Source organism: Harmonia axyridis, chromosome 1 (genome assembly GCF_914767665.1).
Source record: "Harmonia axyridis chromosome 1, icHarAxyr1.1, whole genome shotgun sequence".
NCBI classification, from domain to species: domain Eukaryota; kingdom Metazoa; phylum Arthropoda; class Insecta; order Coleoptera; family Coccinellidae; genus Harmonia; species Harmonia axyridis.
Genome location: NC_059501.1, coordinates 67376466 through 67395646, shown reverse-complemented (window position 1 = coordinate 67395646; position 19181 = coordinate 67376466). Strand labels below are relative to the sequence as shown.

General features: G+C 36.6%; 1 protein-coding gene across 7 annotated transcripts in view; it reads right to left on the bottom strand.

The window, feature by feature from the left end:
- The window catches only part of LOC123670744 (protein unc-13 homolog B), a 637597-nt gene that overhangs the window by 138603 nt on the left and 479813 nt on the right, over positions 1 to 19181 (bottom strand). For all 7 annotated transcript variants that reach the window (XM_045604288.1, XM_045604284.1, XM_045604282.1 and 4 more), the window contains one exon: positions 10696 to 10915. In XM_045604288.1, the coding sequence (XP_045460244.1) occupies positions 10696 to 10915 (220 nt within the window). The remainder of the gene's footprint in view (positions 1 to 10695; positions 10916 to 19181) is intronic.

The window sequence follows — 19181 nt, the reverse complement described above, 5'->3', positions numbered from 1 at the left end:
ATTTTATGGGCCCCAAAAATTTTTATTGGACTAGAGGTGATGCTTAGTAATTCCGTCAGGGGTGTAGTCCAGATCTAGGTGGAAAAATTAGATAATGATAGTAGAATGAGACGAGGGGGCAGTGATCGTTCAGTCAACAATCAAGAGTTAAGGGTTATCGGTCAGTCAAAAATTAATATGTAAGGGGAAGACGAGTCGCGAATTGAGTAAGACGAGACGACCGAAACAAAAGTAAGACGTTGATGACGGAACACTGAAGACGTGATATTCGACGACGGTTTTGCTTTATTGACAACCAACGAGTGAAGACGAAAGATGTATTGTAATTAAGACGGGAACATCTTCTCAATACTGTATACTGTAATATTGTAAGAATTTGTAAATAGATGTGTATATAATTGAACAAGTGTTATTTAGTACAACCTCAAGCAGAGTCAACCAGAAGATAACGATTGGTCAGGTTATCGAACCATATCCCTAGGCGATCGACAAACCAATCCTACATGAATAAGCAAGTTTGTTGTTTAAACTTTAAGACATTGATGAGAAAAAAAATGTAAACAAGCATTATGAAACATCTCTCTGTCTTCATATACTAATTAAGTTATTCATTTTATCAACCGTTCACTCAATTTGTACAGTTTTGAATAATTTATTTTTCTTGTAGTTGCTTTCAATATTTTGTCAGTAGGAATTGAATATATGCAGGATCCAGTTATTGTTCCCTGTAAATACTTGACATGGTCACCAAAATGCTTGAAGGCCAAGAAGGTTCTTCAAGCGTCGAGGGCATGACAGTTTCAATGGATTCACAGGGTACGAATTGCTGTTGTAAATAATGTGTAAAGGAAGTGTTGAATTTTCGAGGTGTCGAAGACATGTCAGGTCGATTGTATATCTTGAGAGATGTACTGGGGGTTGGAAAAGCTCGAAAACGAGCACGGTGGTACCTACCGGATGTCACATCTGCGAATCACGTGCTGGTCTTTAGAGAATATTCCATGGCTGAGATTTCCAGTAAACAGCAAAGAGTTTTGTTGGCGGTACGGTGAAACTCTTATTGGACTTGAGGTGGTACTTGGTACTTTCCCCGAAATCGAGGTGATGCTAGGGGTGTGGCCAAGTTGGAAGAGGGGAAGTCTAAGTTGAGAGTCAGTAAGTCTAAGCCAAGTGCAGAGTGAAGATTAAGTGCGGTCGAGATTAAGACGTGAAAGACGTGAGACGGTTTGCGGACTAGAATAAGACGAGTCGCGAATTTAATGAAGACGAGACTACCGAAACTTAAGACGAAGACAAGATATTTTAATACATTTCGTGAAGTTAACATTCGACGAGATAAGAAGAAATTCAGTACGGTATTGCGACATTGTAATTAAGATGGTAAAATCACCTCGATACTGTGTTCCTACTGTAATAAGTGTGACTTTGTAAATAGATGTATATAATTAAATATGTTCAATGATTACAAACCCGAGCAAAGTAACGGAGGAGAAGATGAAAGGCCAGGTTATCGAATCATACCTCTAGGCGATCGATTTACCAAACCTACATATATTTAATCAGATAGTGGAGAATTTTGATATTTATCTTAGTGAATTATTCTGATGAAAAGTATCACACTGCAAAAATGTTTCTTGCGAACTGGTTATCAGAACTGATATTGTTAATTCTCAGGAAAGTAGCTTAAAACTCTCTTAAAATCCTCCAGGAGCTCAATTCCAGAATAATAAACCAGGAAGCCCCTCCAGCATCTACCAGTATCCGCCATCATTCGACCGCCCTTCGACTTCGACAAACCGCATCCACCGATATCCAAACAACCCCCCTGGTCGTCCGCCACTTAGCAGGGGGGGCGGCAGACCCTGCAAGAAGCGGCAAACGTCGCGCGAATTTCCATTCGTATCATTTTCACGACCCGCCAGCCCTGGGGATCGTCTCCCACCCCAAAACGATCAATCTGTACCGGGTAGGCAGCCGAACTTGGTTCCCAACAATTCAGAACGGTTATAATTCAATTAATCGTTTTCGATTAGACGGCTCGAGTGATTTATCAAGAAACGGAACCGAATGTGCCGTTTCGACGTTCGTGGCAATTCGGAAGATATCGGGGGTAGTTTGGATTAGGGCCGGATGGAGGTCGACTGGATTGAATGCACTCGTGGGTTATAATTTCAAGAGTTTAGGCTTATTTTGACGTTTCTCTTCGAATCTTCATGGATGAATATTATTGAGGATATTGAATAATTTCGCGGCATTCAGACAATTTTTTTCAATTCTGGAAAAAGTACTTCTCCGAGCAGGACTCGAACCCGCAACATACGAATTACTAGTTCAACGCTCTAGCCAACTGAGCCATCGTAAAATTATTCAATATGTTAATGAATTAAACTTAAACTATTATTTAACTATTATTGAGGATATTATACATTAGGAATGAAGGCAAAAACATGTTGAAAAGGAATGGTTCTTGATGAAAATTAGTAATTCGAAAAAATTCAAGCAGAGGAAATTGTTTCGTAGGATATTTCAAAATGAAGTGTTTAAAACAAGGTTTTGAGTAACTGATTAGTGACTAATAAGCCAGCATTCCACAGAATATTAAATAAGCAATTGGCAATTGGAAATCAATAATAATAATAATAAAGCGTAGTGAGCGGTAAAATTCAAGATGAACCGATCGTTCTTTCCAATAGACAGAAGATAGAAGCAATGACATCGGACGATCTTTATAAATACCTAGGAATGAAACAAAACAGACGAATAAACCATCAAAAAATGAAGTGAGACTCAACAATTAAATTTTAAAAACAAACCCCAACAGCAAGAACATGACGTGAGTCATCAACACATCAATTCTAACATACTCTTTCAGTATAATTCCATGCAGTAAAACAGATATAGAAAATCTGCAACCCAAAATGAGAACCTTGATGACACGAGCCCACAAGTACCATCCGGGAAGTAGCATTGAGAGGACCAAACTTCCGAAGAATAAAGGAGGCAGAGGTCTGCTAGACATCATAAAACCTGCTCTTGGGCGAATAGAAAGCCTACGAACATATTGCAAAGACAAATCAGACACGTCAGAGGTCTACAAAATACTGTGTGAAGCAGACGAATCAGCACCTTTACAACTGCACAATTGCAGCAATTGTCATACAACCACCAGATAATCCAAGAAAAACTGCAAAGATGGAGAGAAAACCTCTACATGGACGACATTTCAGCGAGGTGAACCACGATCATGTCAACATTGAAGCGTCGACCTATTGGCTCACATCAGGAGCGATGTATCCAGAAACGGAAGGTTTTCTTTTAGCCATCCAAGATCAAGCGATCTCAACGAGAAATTATTGCAAGCATATCATAAAGGATAGAACTATAACTGACGATCCATGTCGATATGGGTGTCCAACCAATGAGACAATCCAACATATCACGGGAGGATGTCAAATGTTTGCAGGAAATGAATATAGTAATAGTAGGGATTCACGGCTCGGCTTGATTTCAAGTCAAGCTCAAGTCAAGTCGGATTACCCATACATTATTTCATTTGATTTTTTGCAGTTTTATTGTGTAGTCTCATATCAATTGAAAATAATGAAATGAGAAAGAACCTTACAAAAACACTTTTATTTATTTAACTTATTGTATAACAGAACCGAAAATATCAACTTTTTTGAAATATAAACATATTCAAAAAAAAAATCAGCGATATTTCCTCTTAGTTTCATTTTGAAACTACATAATGAAAGTCCACATGAAAGTCAAGGCTGAAGTTGTAGTTACCTACTTCTTGCAATGAAACCGTATTCTATAACATGTCGACGTCCTCATTTGAAAAATATCGTGGAGTACTTGAGATTATCGATTGGATTGGGGTCGACTGGATGGAATGAACTCATACATAATATTTAAGAGCTTTCGCTGCATTCGCCTTGCGTTTTGCGAACATCAACAAGTGAAGGGAATGGTTGGAGCAATGCCAGGATTAAATGAATGGGTTCACATTGAGCAACACACAGCTGGTATTTTAATGCTAGGTTAAATGAAACGTGATAGTTGAGGTGCCTTTACAATTTCCATTCATATACCTTGGAGGACGTTGACATTCAAATTGAATTTCATTATTTACACTATGCATGCGTTTTACCAAGGATTATATCCTAGCAAAAAATACCTCAGTATTAAAGGCAAGAGGATAAAAAAATAAATGGACATATCTCTTTGGATAATATTTCTTGGAATACATCTCGTACTCTAACTAATCTTTGAGGAGTTATTGGTAGTTTAGGAATCAGATTTTGAATATAACTCTGGGTAATTTTTGAGAAATTTAGATTTATCGAATGAAAATACCAAATTTCAGTTTAAAAAGATTAATTGTGAATATTTGACATCCTACATTCAATGAAATGTATGAGAAATCTGAGATTGCTGAAGTCTGAGGTGGAAGCTTGGGTAGCAAATTTGAAACACATTTTATTGATACATTGTTTTCTAAAACATATATTTTTCTAAAATATCTCCACATTTATTAATATAGAACCATCAAAGAGTCTTAAAATATATGTTATCTCCATTTATAGACAATTCAATTTGAATTTTGATTTTTGGCATATAGTTTTGTGATTGTAAATGACTTGAAGACTAATATGTCTTCATCAACCGTCATTGATTGGTATGCTGAATTTAAGCGTGGTGAAATGAGCACCGAAGACGGCGAACGCAGTGGACGCCCAAAAGAGGCTGTCACCGACGAAAAAATCGAAGAAGTTCACAAAATAAATTTGAATGACCGCAAAGTGAAGTTGATCGGGATAGCAGACATTGTGAAGATATCTTCTGAACGTGTACATCATATCATTCACGAATATTTTTACATAAGACAGCTGTGTGCAGAATGGGTGCCACGCGAGCTCACAATCGATTAAAAGCAACAAGGTGGTAATGATTCTGAGCCGTTTTTGAACCTGTTTAAGTGGAATAAACCTGAATTTTTGCGTACACATCTAACAATTGATGAAGCCTGGATCCATCATTTCACTTCAATCAGCTGAGTGGACAGCACGATGAACCGAATCCAAAGTGAGGACAGTAACAACAGTCAGCTGGCAAGGTTATGGCATCATTATTCTGGGATGCGCAAGGTATAATATTCATTGATAACCTCCAAAAGGGCCAAACCATCAACAGAGATTATTATATAGCGTTATTGTATTGTTGAAAAGATGAAATCGTTAAAAAACACCCCATTTGAAAAAAAAAGGTGATGTTCCATCGAGACAATGCGCCGTGTCACAAATCAATGAAAACAATGGTAGAATTGCATGAATTGGGCTTCGAATTGCTTCTGCTTCCACCGCATTTGCCAGATCTGGCCCCCAGTGACTTTTTCCTCTTCTCAGACCTCAAAAGGAAGCTTGTTGGAAAGAAATTCAGCGTCAATGAAGAAGTTATCGCCGAAACTGAGGCCTATTTCGAAGCGAAAGACAAATCGTACCACAAAAAATGGGTCGAAAAGTTGAAAGATCGCTGTATCGCCCCCGAAGGCAACTATGTAGATCAATAAAAATCGAATTTTGCCAAAAAAATGTGTTTTACTATGGTAGACGTTTCAATCGGCCTGTCACTCTTTTTTTGGGGAATCTACCGCGTATCATTTTATTATTTCGGGTATGTCACTTATGATAACTGGATGACTATACCCATACATATCAATCTCAATAAGCCTAACACGAATATGCACACGATCGCAATCAGGTACAAGCGATTCAATCAAAATCGCAAACCTAATACACCAATAATTTCCCGTTATCGTAATACGAGCTCAAATTTTCATATTATCCCTCGTGATAGACAGAACCGCGAATATTTTGACGCGTATGAAATTTTCGCCCCTGCAACTATTCAACGCTCCTGTGGAATTCGGCAACGTACGGGGCGAAAACAAATTCACCTATGGCGCATAAAAGGGGATGATTGTGTCGTAACGGAGCACGAATTTCCATTAAGTTTAATCAGGAATAAATGGGCAATCCGGAGCAGCTCGTGTTTGGACGGTTATGCACGAAGCGAATGGGTCGGCAACGATTAAGGTTTCGTGGATACGCTACTGGTTTCCCAGATGGATGTTTGATAACTGTCATTTTCTAGTTGACGATTTCTGAAACGTGTCGCATGTTTGGCGCGTTTAAGATCGTTTCGGCTCAGTTTCCGGCTATTTTGTGTGTATGGTTCAAACGCTAGAAGTGCGATAATATCAAGTATTTACTGCAACAAGGCTTCTGGTATAAATTGACAGGAAATTGGTTGGAATTGGGGAATTAGTTTATGGAATACAAAAAATGGAGAGAGCATTGGCGTGAAACTACTAGTAGACCTTGAGCGCTCGTTCATTCATTCGACAATTGAGCTGTTCAAGAATGTAAAGGGTGTTTTTTAGAGCTATAGAACTTTAAATTGCAATAAAACAACGATGGATTATTCGATTGACATGAATTTCATCTTGTGGCATTATATTTTGAATATGATTTCTGGCATGTGCTGGCTCGGATGTAGTCCAATCTGGACGTCCAATTTTCGATGACTTTTTCCAACATTTGTGGCCGTATATCGGCAATAACACGGCGAATGTTGTCTTCCGAATGGTCAAGGGTTTGTGGCTTATCCGCATAGACCAATGACTTTACATAGCCCCACAGAAAGTAGTCTAGCGGTGTTACATCACAAGATCTTGGAGGCCAATTCACAGGTCCGAAACGTGAAATTAGGCGGTCACCAAACGTGTCTTTCAATAAATCGATTGTGGCACGAGCTGTGTGACATGTTGCGCCGTCTTGTTGGAACCACAGCTCCTGAACATCATGGTTGTTCCATTCAGGAATGAAAAAGTTAGTAATCATGGCTCTATACCGATCACCATTGACTGTAACGTTCTTGCCATCATCGTTTTTGAAGAAGTACGGACCAATGATACCACCAGCCCATAAAGCGCACCAAACAGTCAGTTTTTTCTGGATGTAACGGTGTTTCGAAATACACTTGAGGATTAGTTTCACTCCAAATGCGGCAGTTTTGTTTGTTGACGTAGCCATTCAACCAGAAGTGCGCTTCATCGCTAAACAAAATAAAATGGACGTAGTGCGTGATACGTATTCCGCACAGAACCATTATTTTCGAAATAAAGTTGCACTATTTGCAATCGTTGTTCTGGCGTGAGTCTACTCATGATGAATTGCCAAACCAAACTGAGAATAAATCACTTGACAGCTGTTGAATCGGTTGCCATGTTGAACAGTAATGCCAACTTAAAGTTATACCTCGAAAAAAAACACCCGTTATAACTGGTTATAGGAGGAAGTTTAAATGGGGGAAAAACCGCAATTTCTAGCTGTGTGGAGACGTCTGTGACTTCCGGAAAACAGAGAAAGTAACTTGAATTCGATGTTTCGATAACTAAATTCGACTCTTTATGAATTGTAATCAATTGTTCGTTCAGATTATTGAGAAATCCATAAACAAATTAAATCTTCAGTTACAAATAATTGATCACAATAATACAATTCATAAGAGACTAATACACTCATTAAAACATCAAATTTTAGTAACTTTATGTGTTTTCCGGAAGTCACAGACTACTCCACACAGTTAGAAATTGCGGTTTTTCCTCATTTAAAGATCTTCCTCGATAATAATTTGAGTATTAATTTTAGGTAGGTATAGTGTATTCATGAGTTACTTCCCTGCTTTTATACGAAGAATTTACTGAAGTAATGAAAAATATAGGTTCTAATTTGAAAAGCTTGAGTTTCGATGGATTTGAGTTTTCAACCTTCATGATTTTCTGATGAATTCACAAATTCGGACAATTTCACAGGACGATAATACATTATTGATACAAAGTACAACCGAACATCATAATAATGAAGATTTCATTGGTTAATGTCTGAAAAAAGATAATTGGATTCAATAATACAATCTTCAACTTTTTCAAAAAATTTATGAAAACTTTTGGTTCAGTGTATTAATTTGAATTAACTTCACGTTACTTTATCGTTTTATACCATGTGAAATGTTGTAATTTCTCTCAAAATTAAGATACCAAAGCTTATGAACAGTTATGTTTTCAATGAATCAAGCTACAATAAAAAAAAATAATAGCTGAAATCAGCCGAAAGATTCGAGATAAAAATAACTACAAATTTCGTTGAGATTTTGTTCGTTGCCCTAATTATGCCAGTGTGTAGATATTTCAAAGTAAATTAGTATAAAGCCAGTCTTGAATTTTTGAAACAAAATGGCAAATGCGCAAACTTCCAGTTCTTCAACGATAAAGTCAGGCAAATTATTCCATAATATATTACCTACACTATTTCATTGAATTAAGTCTCGTATGGAATGACATTATTCAGTTTTGGAATAGCATAGTGACCATAATCGATCAATACTCAAAATGAAACGACAAAAATCTTTCACCTTCTACACATTTCTCCACGTTTTTCTAAAAAAAAAAAAAGCTATTGAGTAGAAAATTGCGCATTCGCCATTTTGCAACGTGTCATCGTGCAAAGTTGCAAGATGGTGAATGCGCAATTCTCTACTCGATAGCATTTTTTCTCCCTTCATATAAAATCTTTTTCTGACGAAAAATTCACACAATAGACATACAGGGTGTTCTGATTTGTTTCCGACAAACTGAAATGGGTGATAGATCACATCATTTTAAGCAAAAAAGTTCCTATGAACATGGGTCCGGAAATGCTTCGTTTCCGAGATACAGGGTGTTGAAGTTGAAAAAATAATTCGCGTTTTCTTAAATATCTTTCGACTGATTCCAAATAATTGCATGAAAGTTGGTACATAGGGTTTTTTGAGGTGAGAAATTCAAATTTGTGTTCGATTTGGTTGTATTTTCTAGAGGGCGCCACTGGCAATCATTTCGTCCCCTTTGAACCGTACCAACTTTTCTGTGCTACCCTGTACGTCATTCTGGACTAAAAAAATCGATTCCCCTGACTTTTCTAGTTAAAAAAGGTATAACTCATTTAAGTTGCTAGGGGCAAGCGTTTCAAAGAAAAACGCATTTAAAGCCAAATCCATATTTTTGTAATCTCTAAAACATGTAGAAACAAATTTGTAATAATTTTAAATTAAATATTTTTTAGGAGTTACAATTTAGAACAAAACAAAATAACATAATAATTCTTAAAGAAGTTGTTCGAAATGTCCACCGTTCTGTTGAATGCACAAATGACATCTTCGAATGATTGATTGTTTTACATTCAACAATTGTTGCGGCAATAGATTTAAAATGGCTATACACAATGACAGATTTAAAGTGTGTTAGGTTCAGATGTCATTAATTATAATTATAGTTAACTGAGTTAATAGCTTATCAACAAATACAGGAAAATGGTATTGGTTACCAAAGGCCCGAACGAAGCATACAAAGAAGAAATCATCTACAGAGAAATAGGATTTTACAGACCTTCGAAGAAAATAAAAACTCAGTATTCGTAAAGCATCCCAACAACGCAATATTTCAGGAAACAGAATATTCAGAACACTAAAAAAACCAAAAATTACATAGCATACCACTTCTACTTATTAGTGGGCAATAGAAAATCCGCATGCATTTCGCCTTAGAAATTTTCAACATGAATTTAAATTTAATATTCGAATAGGAATAATTTCACGAAAGGATTTCGAAGCAGTCAAAACATATTAAAGAAAACGCGAATTATTTTTTCAACTTTAACACCCTGTATCACGGAAACGAAGCATTTCCGGACCCATGTTCATAGGAACTTTTTTGCTCAAAATGATGTGATCTATCACCCATTTCAGTTTGTCGGAAACAAATCAGAACACCCTGTATATTACCTACACTATTTCTTTGAATTAAGTCTCGTATGGAATGACATTATTCAGTTTTGGAATAGCATAGTGACCATAATCGATCAATACTCAAAATGAAACGACAAAAATCTTTCACCTTCTACACATTTCTCCACGTTTTTCTTAAAAAAAAGCTAATGAGTAGAAAATTGCGCATTCGCCATTTTGCAACGTGTCATCGTACAAAGTTGCAAGATGGCGAATGCGCAATTCTCTACTCGATAGCATTTTTTCTCCATTCAAAATAGTAATTTACGTAACAAGTCCGGAAAATAGGGTTTTTTTGGACGAATAGACAAAATTCCAGGACTCGCTTACGCTCGTCCTGGAAGTCTGTGAGTCCAAAAAAACCATTTTCGGGCGTGTTGCGTACAATATTTTTTCGGCAACCATGTAAAATAACACTATCGCTGCTGCTTTCAATATTTTATTGCGATTGCGATTCAAAAAACAAGCAAATTTTTGACAACTAATTTCATATGAACTGTCAGCCGTTATCTCGGTTGCTATGGATTCTATGATTCTTTTCCGGCCTAGTCCGGGAAGTACGTACTTTCCGGACTAGGCCGGGAAATGCTACTTTCTCAGAGAAAAAGCGTCCGGGAAGTAAGCACTTCCCGGACGGTTGCCGAAAAAACATTTTTTTCTGAAGAAAAATACACACACTAGACATATATCAGCCATCAAAATATCGTCTTACGAGCAAATTCGGATGAACACGCGTCAATAACGCTTTCCCGGACGCGGATGAAGATAAATGAATAAAGACAATAGCTCAAAGGAAGTGTGACTTACTTTGCAGGCAATCGGCGTTAAGCAGCTCCTTGCACTTCTCGTGGCACTTGACCCCGCATTCAGTGCATTTCACCCCCTGTCTGGCGATGCCCCAGAGCAACCCCTCGCACTCGTAGCAGTAGGTGGGCGAGGTTGCCGTCCAAGGGATAAAGCTGTGCGGTGTTGTGCTGCTGATCGGGTAGATGAGGGCCTGAAGGGTCTTCTTGTACACGTGCATTTTCTGTGGGATCAAAGTGGTTAGTTATGTTACCATTTGGAGTTAGGGACTGGTCCGATGTTTCGATTATTGCTTCGGTGAACTCTATTAGAATGATGAAGAGATAATTCTCAAACTTCATATGTTGACTTCTTCTTTGGTCGATTCGTAGTATACAGGGCGTCCTGATAAAGGAATTATGACTGCTTATCTTGATTAATGGTGACGGTTTTTTTCGTTTTAGGGTAAGAACAATTTTTGGTATCAATCTCTGACGCCACGCACTACTTTATTTTTTTTCGATACTGTATCATAAGGTCACATCAATACTACAATTTCAAATTATTTGTAAAAGTGTGAATGACCAAACTCATATTTCTTCTCATGGAACATCTTGTTTCTTATTCAATTTACAGATTAGACACAACATATTAAGAACGTTAAAGGAAGCTGCTTGCACACCATGAATATTCTTCGAACATTATCACACCACCAGTGGGGATGTGACGAAGATGTTTTGCTGAAAATATGAAGATCTCTTATCCGTCCAAAACTCGATTACGTATGTATCCTTTACTCTACATCCAGCAAAACCAACCTCAAAATACTCAACACAGTTCCCAACACAGCAATACGCATTGCCCTCGGCGCGTTTCGCTCCACTCCGTCAGAAAGCCTCCACGTAGAAGCCCGAGAATTTCCCCTAAATAATCGCCGACTGCAGTTTCTTCTATCATACTCAACGAAAGTCTCAGCTTCCCCTAATCATCCAGTCTCACACCTCATTAATGAAGCTAAGAACCCGGATAGAATATATCCTAGAACGCTTTTATCGATTCCACAACTTGTTCTACAAAATATTGGTTCACTTGACCTATCTAAGACAATTCCCATGTCGTTTTCAAAGCAAGCCCCATGGACCAGATGCCGAATCAACATCAACACATCCCTGCAAAGATATAAAAAGCATATAACTCCTGAAATTCCTGAAAAACTCCTTCCTTGAATTGGTCAATAATGAAGCTTTCGATCAGGAAATATATACCGATGCCTCTAAAGACGATAATCGTGTAGCCTGTTCAGTTGTAGATAACCTAGGAGCTCCAAAAACATTTAAGATACCACCCATCTGCAGTATACATACAGGAGAGCTGTATGCAATCTACAAATCACTATTTACGCCTATAACATCTGGTAGCAAAGTTGGAATCCTCACAGATTCGCTGTCTTCAATACAGTCCATCACCAATATTTTCTCCAAGAACCCACTGGTGCAAAAAATCCAAGAAAAGTGTCATAATATTATGGAAGACAGAAACGCCTCAATCACTATTGTGTGGACTCCATCCCATGTGGGCATACTTGGAAATGATCAAGCAGACACAGCAGCCAATTTAGCGCGAACCTCTGACTCCCCTGTAATAGATATGCAGCCTCACACCGATCTGAGAAATAAAATCAAGTTGGAAGCTCTTCATGCCTGGCAGGCGCAATGGGATGCAACCGATCAAAAACTGCACGCTATCCAACCAATGGTGCAGGACCCCATAAAGTTAGATATGAAGAGACAGGATAAGATAGTGGCGAGAAGACTTAGAATGGGACACACAAAGCTAACCCACGGCTTTCTTATGTCTTCAGGAGATGCTCCTAACTGTGAACACTGCCCCGACGAACGTCTGACTGTGAAACACCTAATAACTTTATGCCCATACTATGGAGATGCACGCCGACGATATGGTATCAAAGAGCACCTGCATGATGTACTTAGTTCACCCACCCAGATCGAAGCAACCATACGATTTCTCAAAGATAATGAACTGTACTCTATTATTTAAATCTTTTTTGATGTAATATTGACTACTTTCAATGTGATCTTGTGTCAATGACCATAGCTGTCGAGACACGTTAATTTAAAAAAATAAATAAATTTGTTCGAAGTTCCATATGCTCAAAGGTTTTTGAGATAATTCAATCTTTCATTATTTGGATAGTCTCTGTAAAAACCTAATGACTCCCAAATGAATGAATTTATTTGAATGAGACTTTGAAGGTGAATACTAAAAGAACGGAAGTAAGTACTCACTATTTGAAAATCATTAGGAACACTACTGGATGTTAAAAATGAGACGATTTTTTGATGACTTATTCAAACGTTTATATCAGGCTTATTCCGAATGGTACACACTATATTTCATTCTCTCATTTGGTACAGAATTTTTCGAAAGTAATCAAATATACTGCCTAATATAAAAATGAAATGTAGGGTGTGCCATTTGGAAAGTGGCATCAATGAATTTTGAATACCCACTCAATTTATTGATGATTATCAAAAAGTCAATAATTCCACTTTTAGTTTTCACTTTTGAACTCTCATCTTAATGAATTTAATCAGTCATTATGTTTTTCCATAGACCCTCAAATTTAAGAAAAATTGAAATTTCACAAAAACTATAAGCTTTAGCAAATTGAACTTGGTTTCATTTATTCGATACAATCTGAAAATTCAATGAAAAAAGGAGTTCTGTTGGAAGTATAGTATACAGAGTGCCCCAATGAAAAAAAGATCCCCCTGATATTTCTCATAATATAATGAATAACGGAATATACATATTACTATAGAGTGGATGCTTGAAAATGCAGCCCCTATGAGGTGGTACTACAACCCTAAGAATTTGAATAGGGAACAAGGGTCGAATGATACTTCATCTTGAAGGGATTCTAATTCCCTTTGTAGAAATCCTAGCCAATAGTTCCAGAGAAATGATTTAGCCAAGAGAACGAAACTTCTATATGATATTTGCATTGTATTTAGTGAACATGAAGAGACATTTATTCAAATGTAAAGTTCAAATTGAACGCTATTCGCTTCCATAGAATAAAATAAACGCATTGGGAATATGAGACTTACATTATTCGGGAGTTGACCACATTTGTAGAATACTTCAAGACGACCTCAAGTCTTCCAAAATGTTTCAATCGCGTTTGTATTATTTTTTGAAAGCAAATGGCGCTCAATTTAAACATTCAATTTGAATAAATGTTGCCTAGCGTCACCAAATACAATGCGAAGGACAAACAGATATTTCGTTTTAGTGGCTAAACCACTGGCTCTGAAAATATGGACTTCAAAGGAAATTCGAAACCCTTTAACATGAGGCATCATTCGACTGCTTTGACCTTTTCAAATTCTTGGGGTTGTGGCACACTCTTATAGGGGGTTGCGTTATCAAGCATCCACTGTACATTAACAGGTGTCCTCGTATGAACGTCAGTGAACGTATTGATGTAAATTCCGCTTTTTATTATATTATGAGATTCAAGGTGGCCCCTTTTCATTGGAACACCCTGTATAAGCCGTATTTCTAGTGGCCAATTCAATATTGTAAATCTCGGAAGAATTGAAATGTAGAATTGCAAAGGGGACAATTGCTAATATTGGAAACACGTGTTATCACGCCATCATATTAGCGAGGAAACAATATTATTTATTTATTATAGAGATATTATTGCAACCAATCATATACTTAGTCTTAATAATATATATTACACTGAATAACAAACTAGTTTCGGTTCAATAAATGTGACCATACAACACATGTAAACGTGAATTTCCCTTAGTTACAGCGTATTGATAATATTAATAATAATAATAAAGTTTATTCGAGAACTTCAACAAATAATAATATGATGAGTGAATATACTACTTGACGACGTGGTATAATCGTTTTGGTGTTTCACCTCCTGCCATATTGTGATCATTTCCATAGTAACTATCTTGGATGTTTGCCGAAAAATAAAAGTCAAGCTCAGTGAAATGTCATTGAATTATCAAAATGCAGTTCTTGATTATAGTTATTGAAATTATTCGTTATATAATTGTAACGAATACCACTCGAGCATGGACAATACATTTCGATTATACGAACCTCTTCACTCGATGTAGTTCGCGAAACACCACTCGATCTGCGGTCTCGTGATGTCTCGCGAACTACGTCTCGTGAATCAGTGTATAATATAATATTGTCTGAGCTTTTGTGCTATTATAACTGAAATTTGAATTTGAAAAAGTACCACCCTCAATATCTGGACCCTGTCCGAGGTTCATTATTTTTCTTTATCTATCCGCTTTCTCGGCTTATTTTCCATCTGTGATTTTTGCATTCATCATCGGTATACACTTACCCGTTGTTTTCGTTTTTTTGTATCATTTTTGTCCCAACTTTACAAAATGTAGTTATCAAAGAACTGAACTGAGTAATTCGCATCGAAAAATTTTCTGAGCTGTGTTGTGCAATTTATTGTATTCAAATTGCAATTTACTTGTGAAGACATCAGTTTTAAATTGACTATATCTACAGGTTGTTCCTGAATTGGAGATACAAATGAAAATACAGATTTCTCGGATCATTTTAAGAAAAAAATCCTATAAGACGAGTCCGCAAACGCTTTGTTTTTGAGATATAGGTGTTGAAGTTGAAGTTTTTCTCTCATAGCGCCTCCCCTCCATAAGATATTCAACTAAAATTGACATAGATATTCCAATTTGAAGTTTTCATCATGTTATATCCTAATTTTGAATGCAAATCTACAGGGTGAATTTTTTCAGGTAGGTAGTTCAGAAAAATTTAAAAAGAAACTCTGGTTCAGTACTACTCTTTTTGGTTTGTTGTAGTTTTGTCGTCTCCGCAATAGATTTCGAAAAAAATTCAAACAGCTCTCTGTAGTAGTTCTTAGGAAAATCCAAATTATCCAGTTAGGTAGCTGTGAAAAATAAATTAATTATAAGTGTTGGTACTTATTCACCAACTCTGTAGCGAAGATTAATAAAGATTCGATAAACTGATTAAGCATCACAAAAAACTAGGATACCCCCTGTATCTCTAAAACAAAGCTTTTGCGGACTCATGTTTATGAGACATTTTTTACTGCAACTCTTGCTATTGTTATTCTTTTATTTGTTCGTTTATCGGAAATACTTACTGGCAAAAAATGTGCAGCATTTTGAAAAAAGAAAGATACTGAACCTCTCGTCTGATCTTAGGTGTTGCTGTCATCACGCTCATAGCGTTGATACAAATTGATTGCAACCTACCGTATAAATCAACCTTGTACTTTGCTGATTTTGCATGGCGCCTGAGATATAAAGGGTGGTAACTTTTCAAATTGGCACACTATGTTTAATAAAATGCCAATAAACAGGCGAATAATAGATGAGTGGTTACAAAGAGGAGTGTATGCTATGTTGGCGAATATTTGTTGTCCAGTATTTCGAGAAAATGCATATTTTGGTCAAATTCTAGAACATAGTTTCTCTAATTCTGTGGTTATTCCGTTCATTCTTCCACATCTTGTAGAACAAAATCGTGCGAGAATATATCAGAAACGCACAGTTTTCATGGTTATATTTTATTATTCTATGTTGGTACTCCGAACTTTCCGCCACGGCTTTATCTGTCAATTCATCAATTTGCCTTAAAGAAATCAGTTCTGCCAATCAACATTTTTCAATGCAAAAATCACTAAATGATATTTATGGAAATATTTCATTAATTTCAATGAAAATGCAATGAATTAGAGAAAATAATGTATAATACTCGTACAGAAGGCTCATTCTACCACTCGTTCATTCCAAAACTCGCCACTTCGTGGCTCGTTTTTGAATTTTGAACTCGTGGAAGAATAACAATGCCTTCTGCACTTGTATTATAAATAACTATTCACGTATGAGCTCGAACATTTTGTAAAATATCAGTATTCCGTCTCCGCTCTTAATCTAGATAACACATTTTTATATTTCGATGTATTTTGCTGAGAGGGATAATATAACAGGTTTGCCTCGAATGAAGACGTTGCGGATATTCTGAATCCCTTGTGAATTCCGTAGAAAAATTACGAGTCTAGAGGACTTTACTTCATTTTAGAGTCATTCAGAACCCATAAACTTGAAAATAGCTGTTTTATGACTCGACTCCTTCAGAAATATTTCAGGAGATAGTTCCGACAGACTTGCATATAATCAGATAATATGTTGGAGTTGTTCTCATCACCCTAAAGATTTCATCGAATAAAGGAAATGGAACAAATCTTTAATCATTTGAAAGTGGTGTAAAGTTATATGGGTGACTATGAGTTTAGAATATCGTGACTTTTCGATTAACATTTGAATTTCATAAATTACGCACGAAAACATATTATGAGTAACTGGCTCAAGGTTGAATATTATGCTGAAGTGTGAGAGAATCAAATCATAGCGTCTCATAACATATCGTCCGAGACGATACCTGGCTAAAACTTCAAGAAGTACAGACATTGTGACCAATTGATAAAGCGATTTGTATTGATCTGAACTGATGTTAAATTATAATCTTACCAAAGGTAATACCACGAGTGCTCCATATATTATGGATAATATTTTTTTCCACGAAAACTTGTTTATTTGGCAAAAATACGAAAATAAACCAATTGATACAATCACGAGTCCGTAAGGACGAGTGATTTTTCGGTTTTTGAATGGAAATAATGCACCATAGTGTAATATTTGCAGTTTTCTCATTTAATCAACGACAGAAATACCTCTTTTTTCCTATTCATATAATGATATATTCAAACGTACAATAACAACGTCATATTTTGACTGACAGGATCATCGAAAAGTTCTAATTTTTCATCGCCGGCGCGCCGGAAGGAAAAGTGTTGCCTAGCAATGAATACTATCAACTATTATATTCATGTCTGTCATTATTGATTTAGCATGACAACCGTAACTGGTCAATCCTCCCATTATATAATAGCGATCCTCAATATGAATATTATTCGAAGTTGTATCTCCAGATTTTTATGGATTTCAAAATGTCTGAAAAAAAAACTATTTTATTGGGAACTAGTGACATTTTACGCCTCGCCTTGTGTTAAACCGCCTCACACAAGCTCGACATGAAAAGTGACACTTCTCCTCCTTATGAAATAATATACCATTAATTCATTCTGATCAATCCATTTCTGTAGTGATTTTGTAATAACGTACGATGTTTTTAAAAAATTTGAAATTTCCGAAGTATACATATAAAACTATTGAAACTATCACGTTTTACTGATTCATGACAATATAAAATAGTTTGTTCTTTCATTGAGCACCATTTCTCCATATGTGTTTTCGTACAGATTTGTTAAATATCCTTGAAAACGAAAATAGTTGCAAAATGGCGGAGGACCGCTTCCCGCCTTTTTCCGTTCAAACATCGATCTTGAAGGTGCATTTCAACGAAAAAAGTTATGTTTACACCACCTCATGCGACGCATTTCCTCACATATTTATAAGTAGAGATGAGCACTATTTCACTAACTGTGATTCAATCACTGATATCTCCAAATGACAGGCATTCGCAGTAACTCGGCTATAACGTGCAACGTGATCGAGATCACAGTTTAGAGCTGTGATATCATATCCTAGTCGGCTAGCGCTAGTACGCGAGACGTACGAGGGCGATTTTCCTATATCACCGAAAGAATAACATGTGAGATTCGAGACTTCGCGCCTTATTGTAACGGTCTAGCTCTAATACGCGTTTGGTATTAGTTATTTTCCTTACTGAATACTGTGAATAGTGAATCATGAACTAGTTGTGAATCGTGATATTGTGATATATTGATAGTATAAAAGACTAGTGACCAGATACTTAGTTCTTCAATAAGATTGTGTGTTTTTGGAAGTAGGAATAGTCGCAAAACTAGCGAACTTTAGACTTTCTTCACACAGGTCGATGGAAATTTTGCAACCTGTAATTTATACAGAATTGAATAATCCTTCCTTTTTATCATTAGGGTATTTATTCTACAACTCTTGAACTTATTTATGCATATCTTCATCATTGATACAAATAAAAACAAATCAAAAATTTCTTCGATTTTCATCAAATCCTAACAACAAAGCCTTAGGTAGGTTTATCAGAAATTATTTCGAACCGTGATCACATCACGGTTTGTAATCACTGATATTGAAAAATCACAGTAACGAATCACAACGTGATTTTCAAATCACGATATCGCTCATCACTATTTGTGACCGACACAGTTCACATATTCGAAGATGATACTGCGGAGCCAATTTTATCTCCAAAGCTCGCCGATTTCCAGAGCGATATTTTTCCCCAAGATAACATGCCCGGCGGTAATAAATTTGCCGATAAAACAACCTTGGTGTCTTATGGGACGTTAAGTAATTATCGGACGGGATAAGGCGGATTGACATCCCAATTTATATTCAAATCCGTGTCTGATTCTGCCTTAA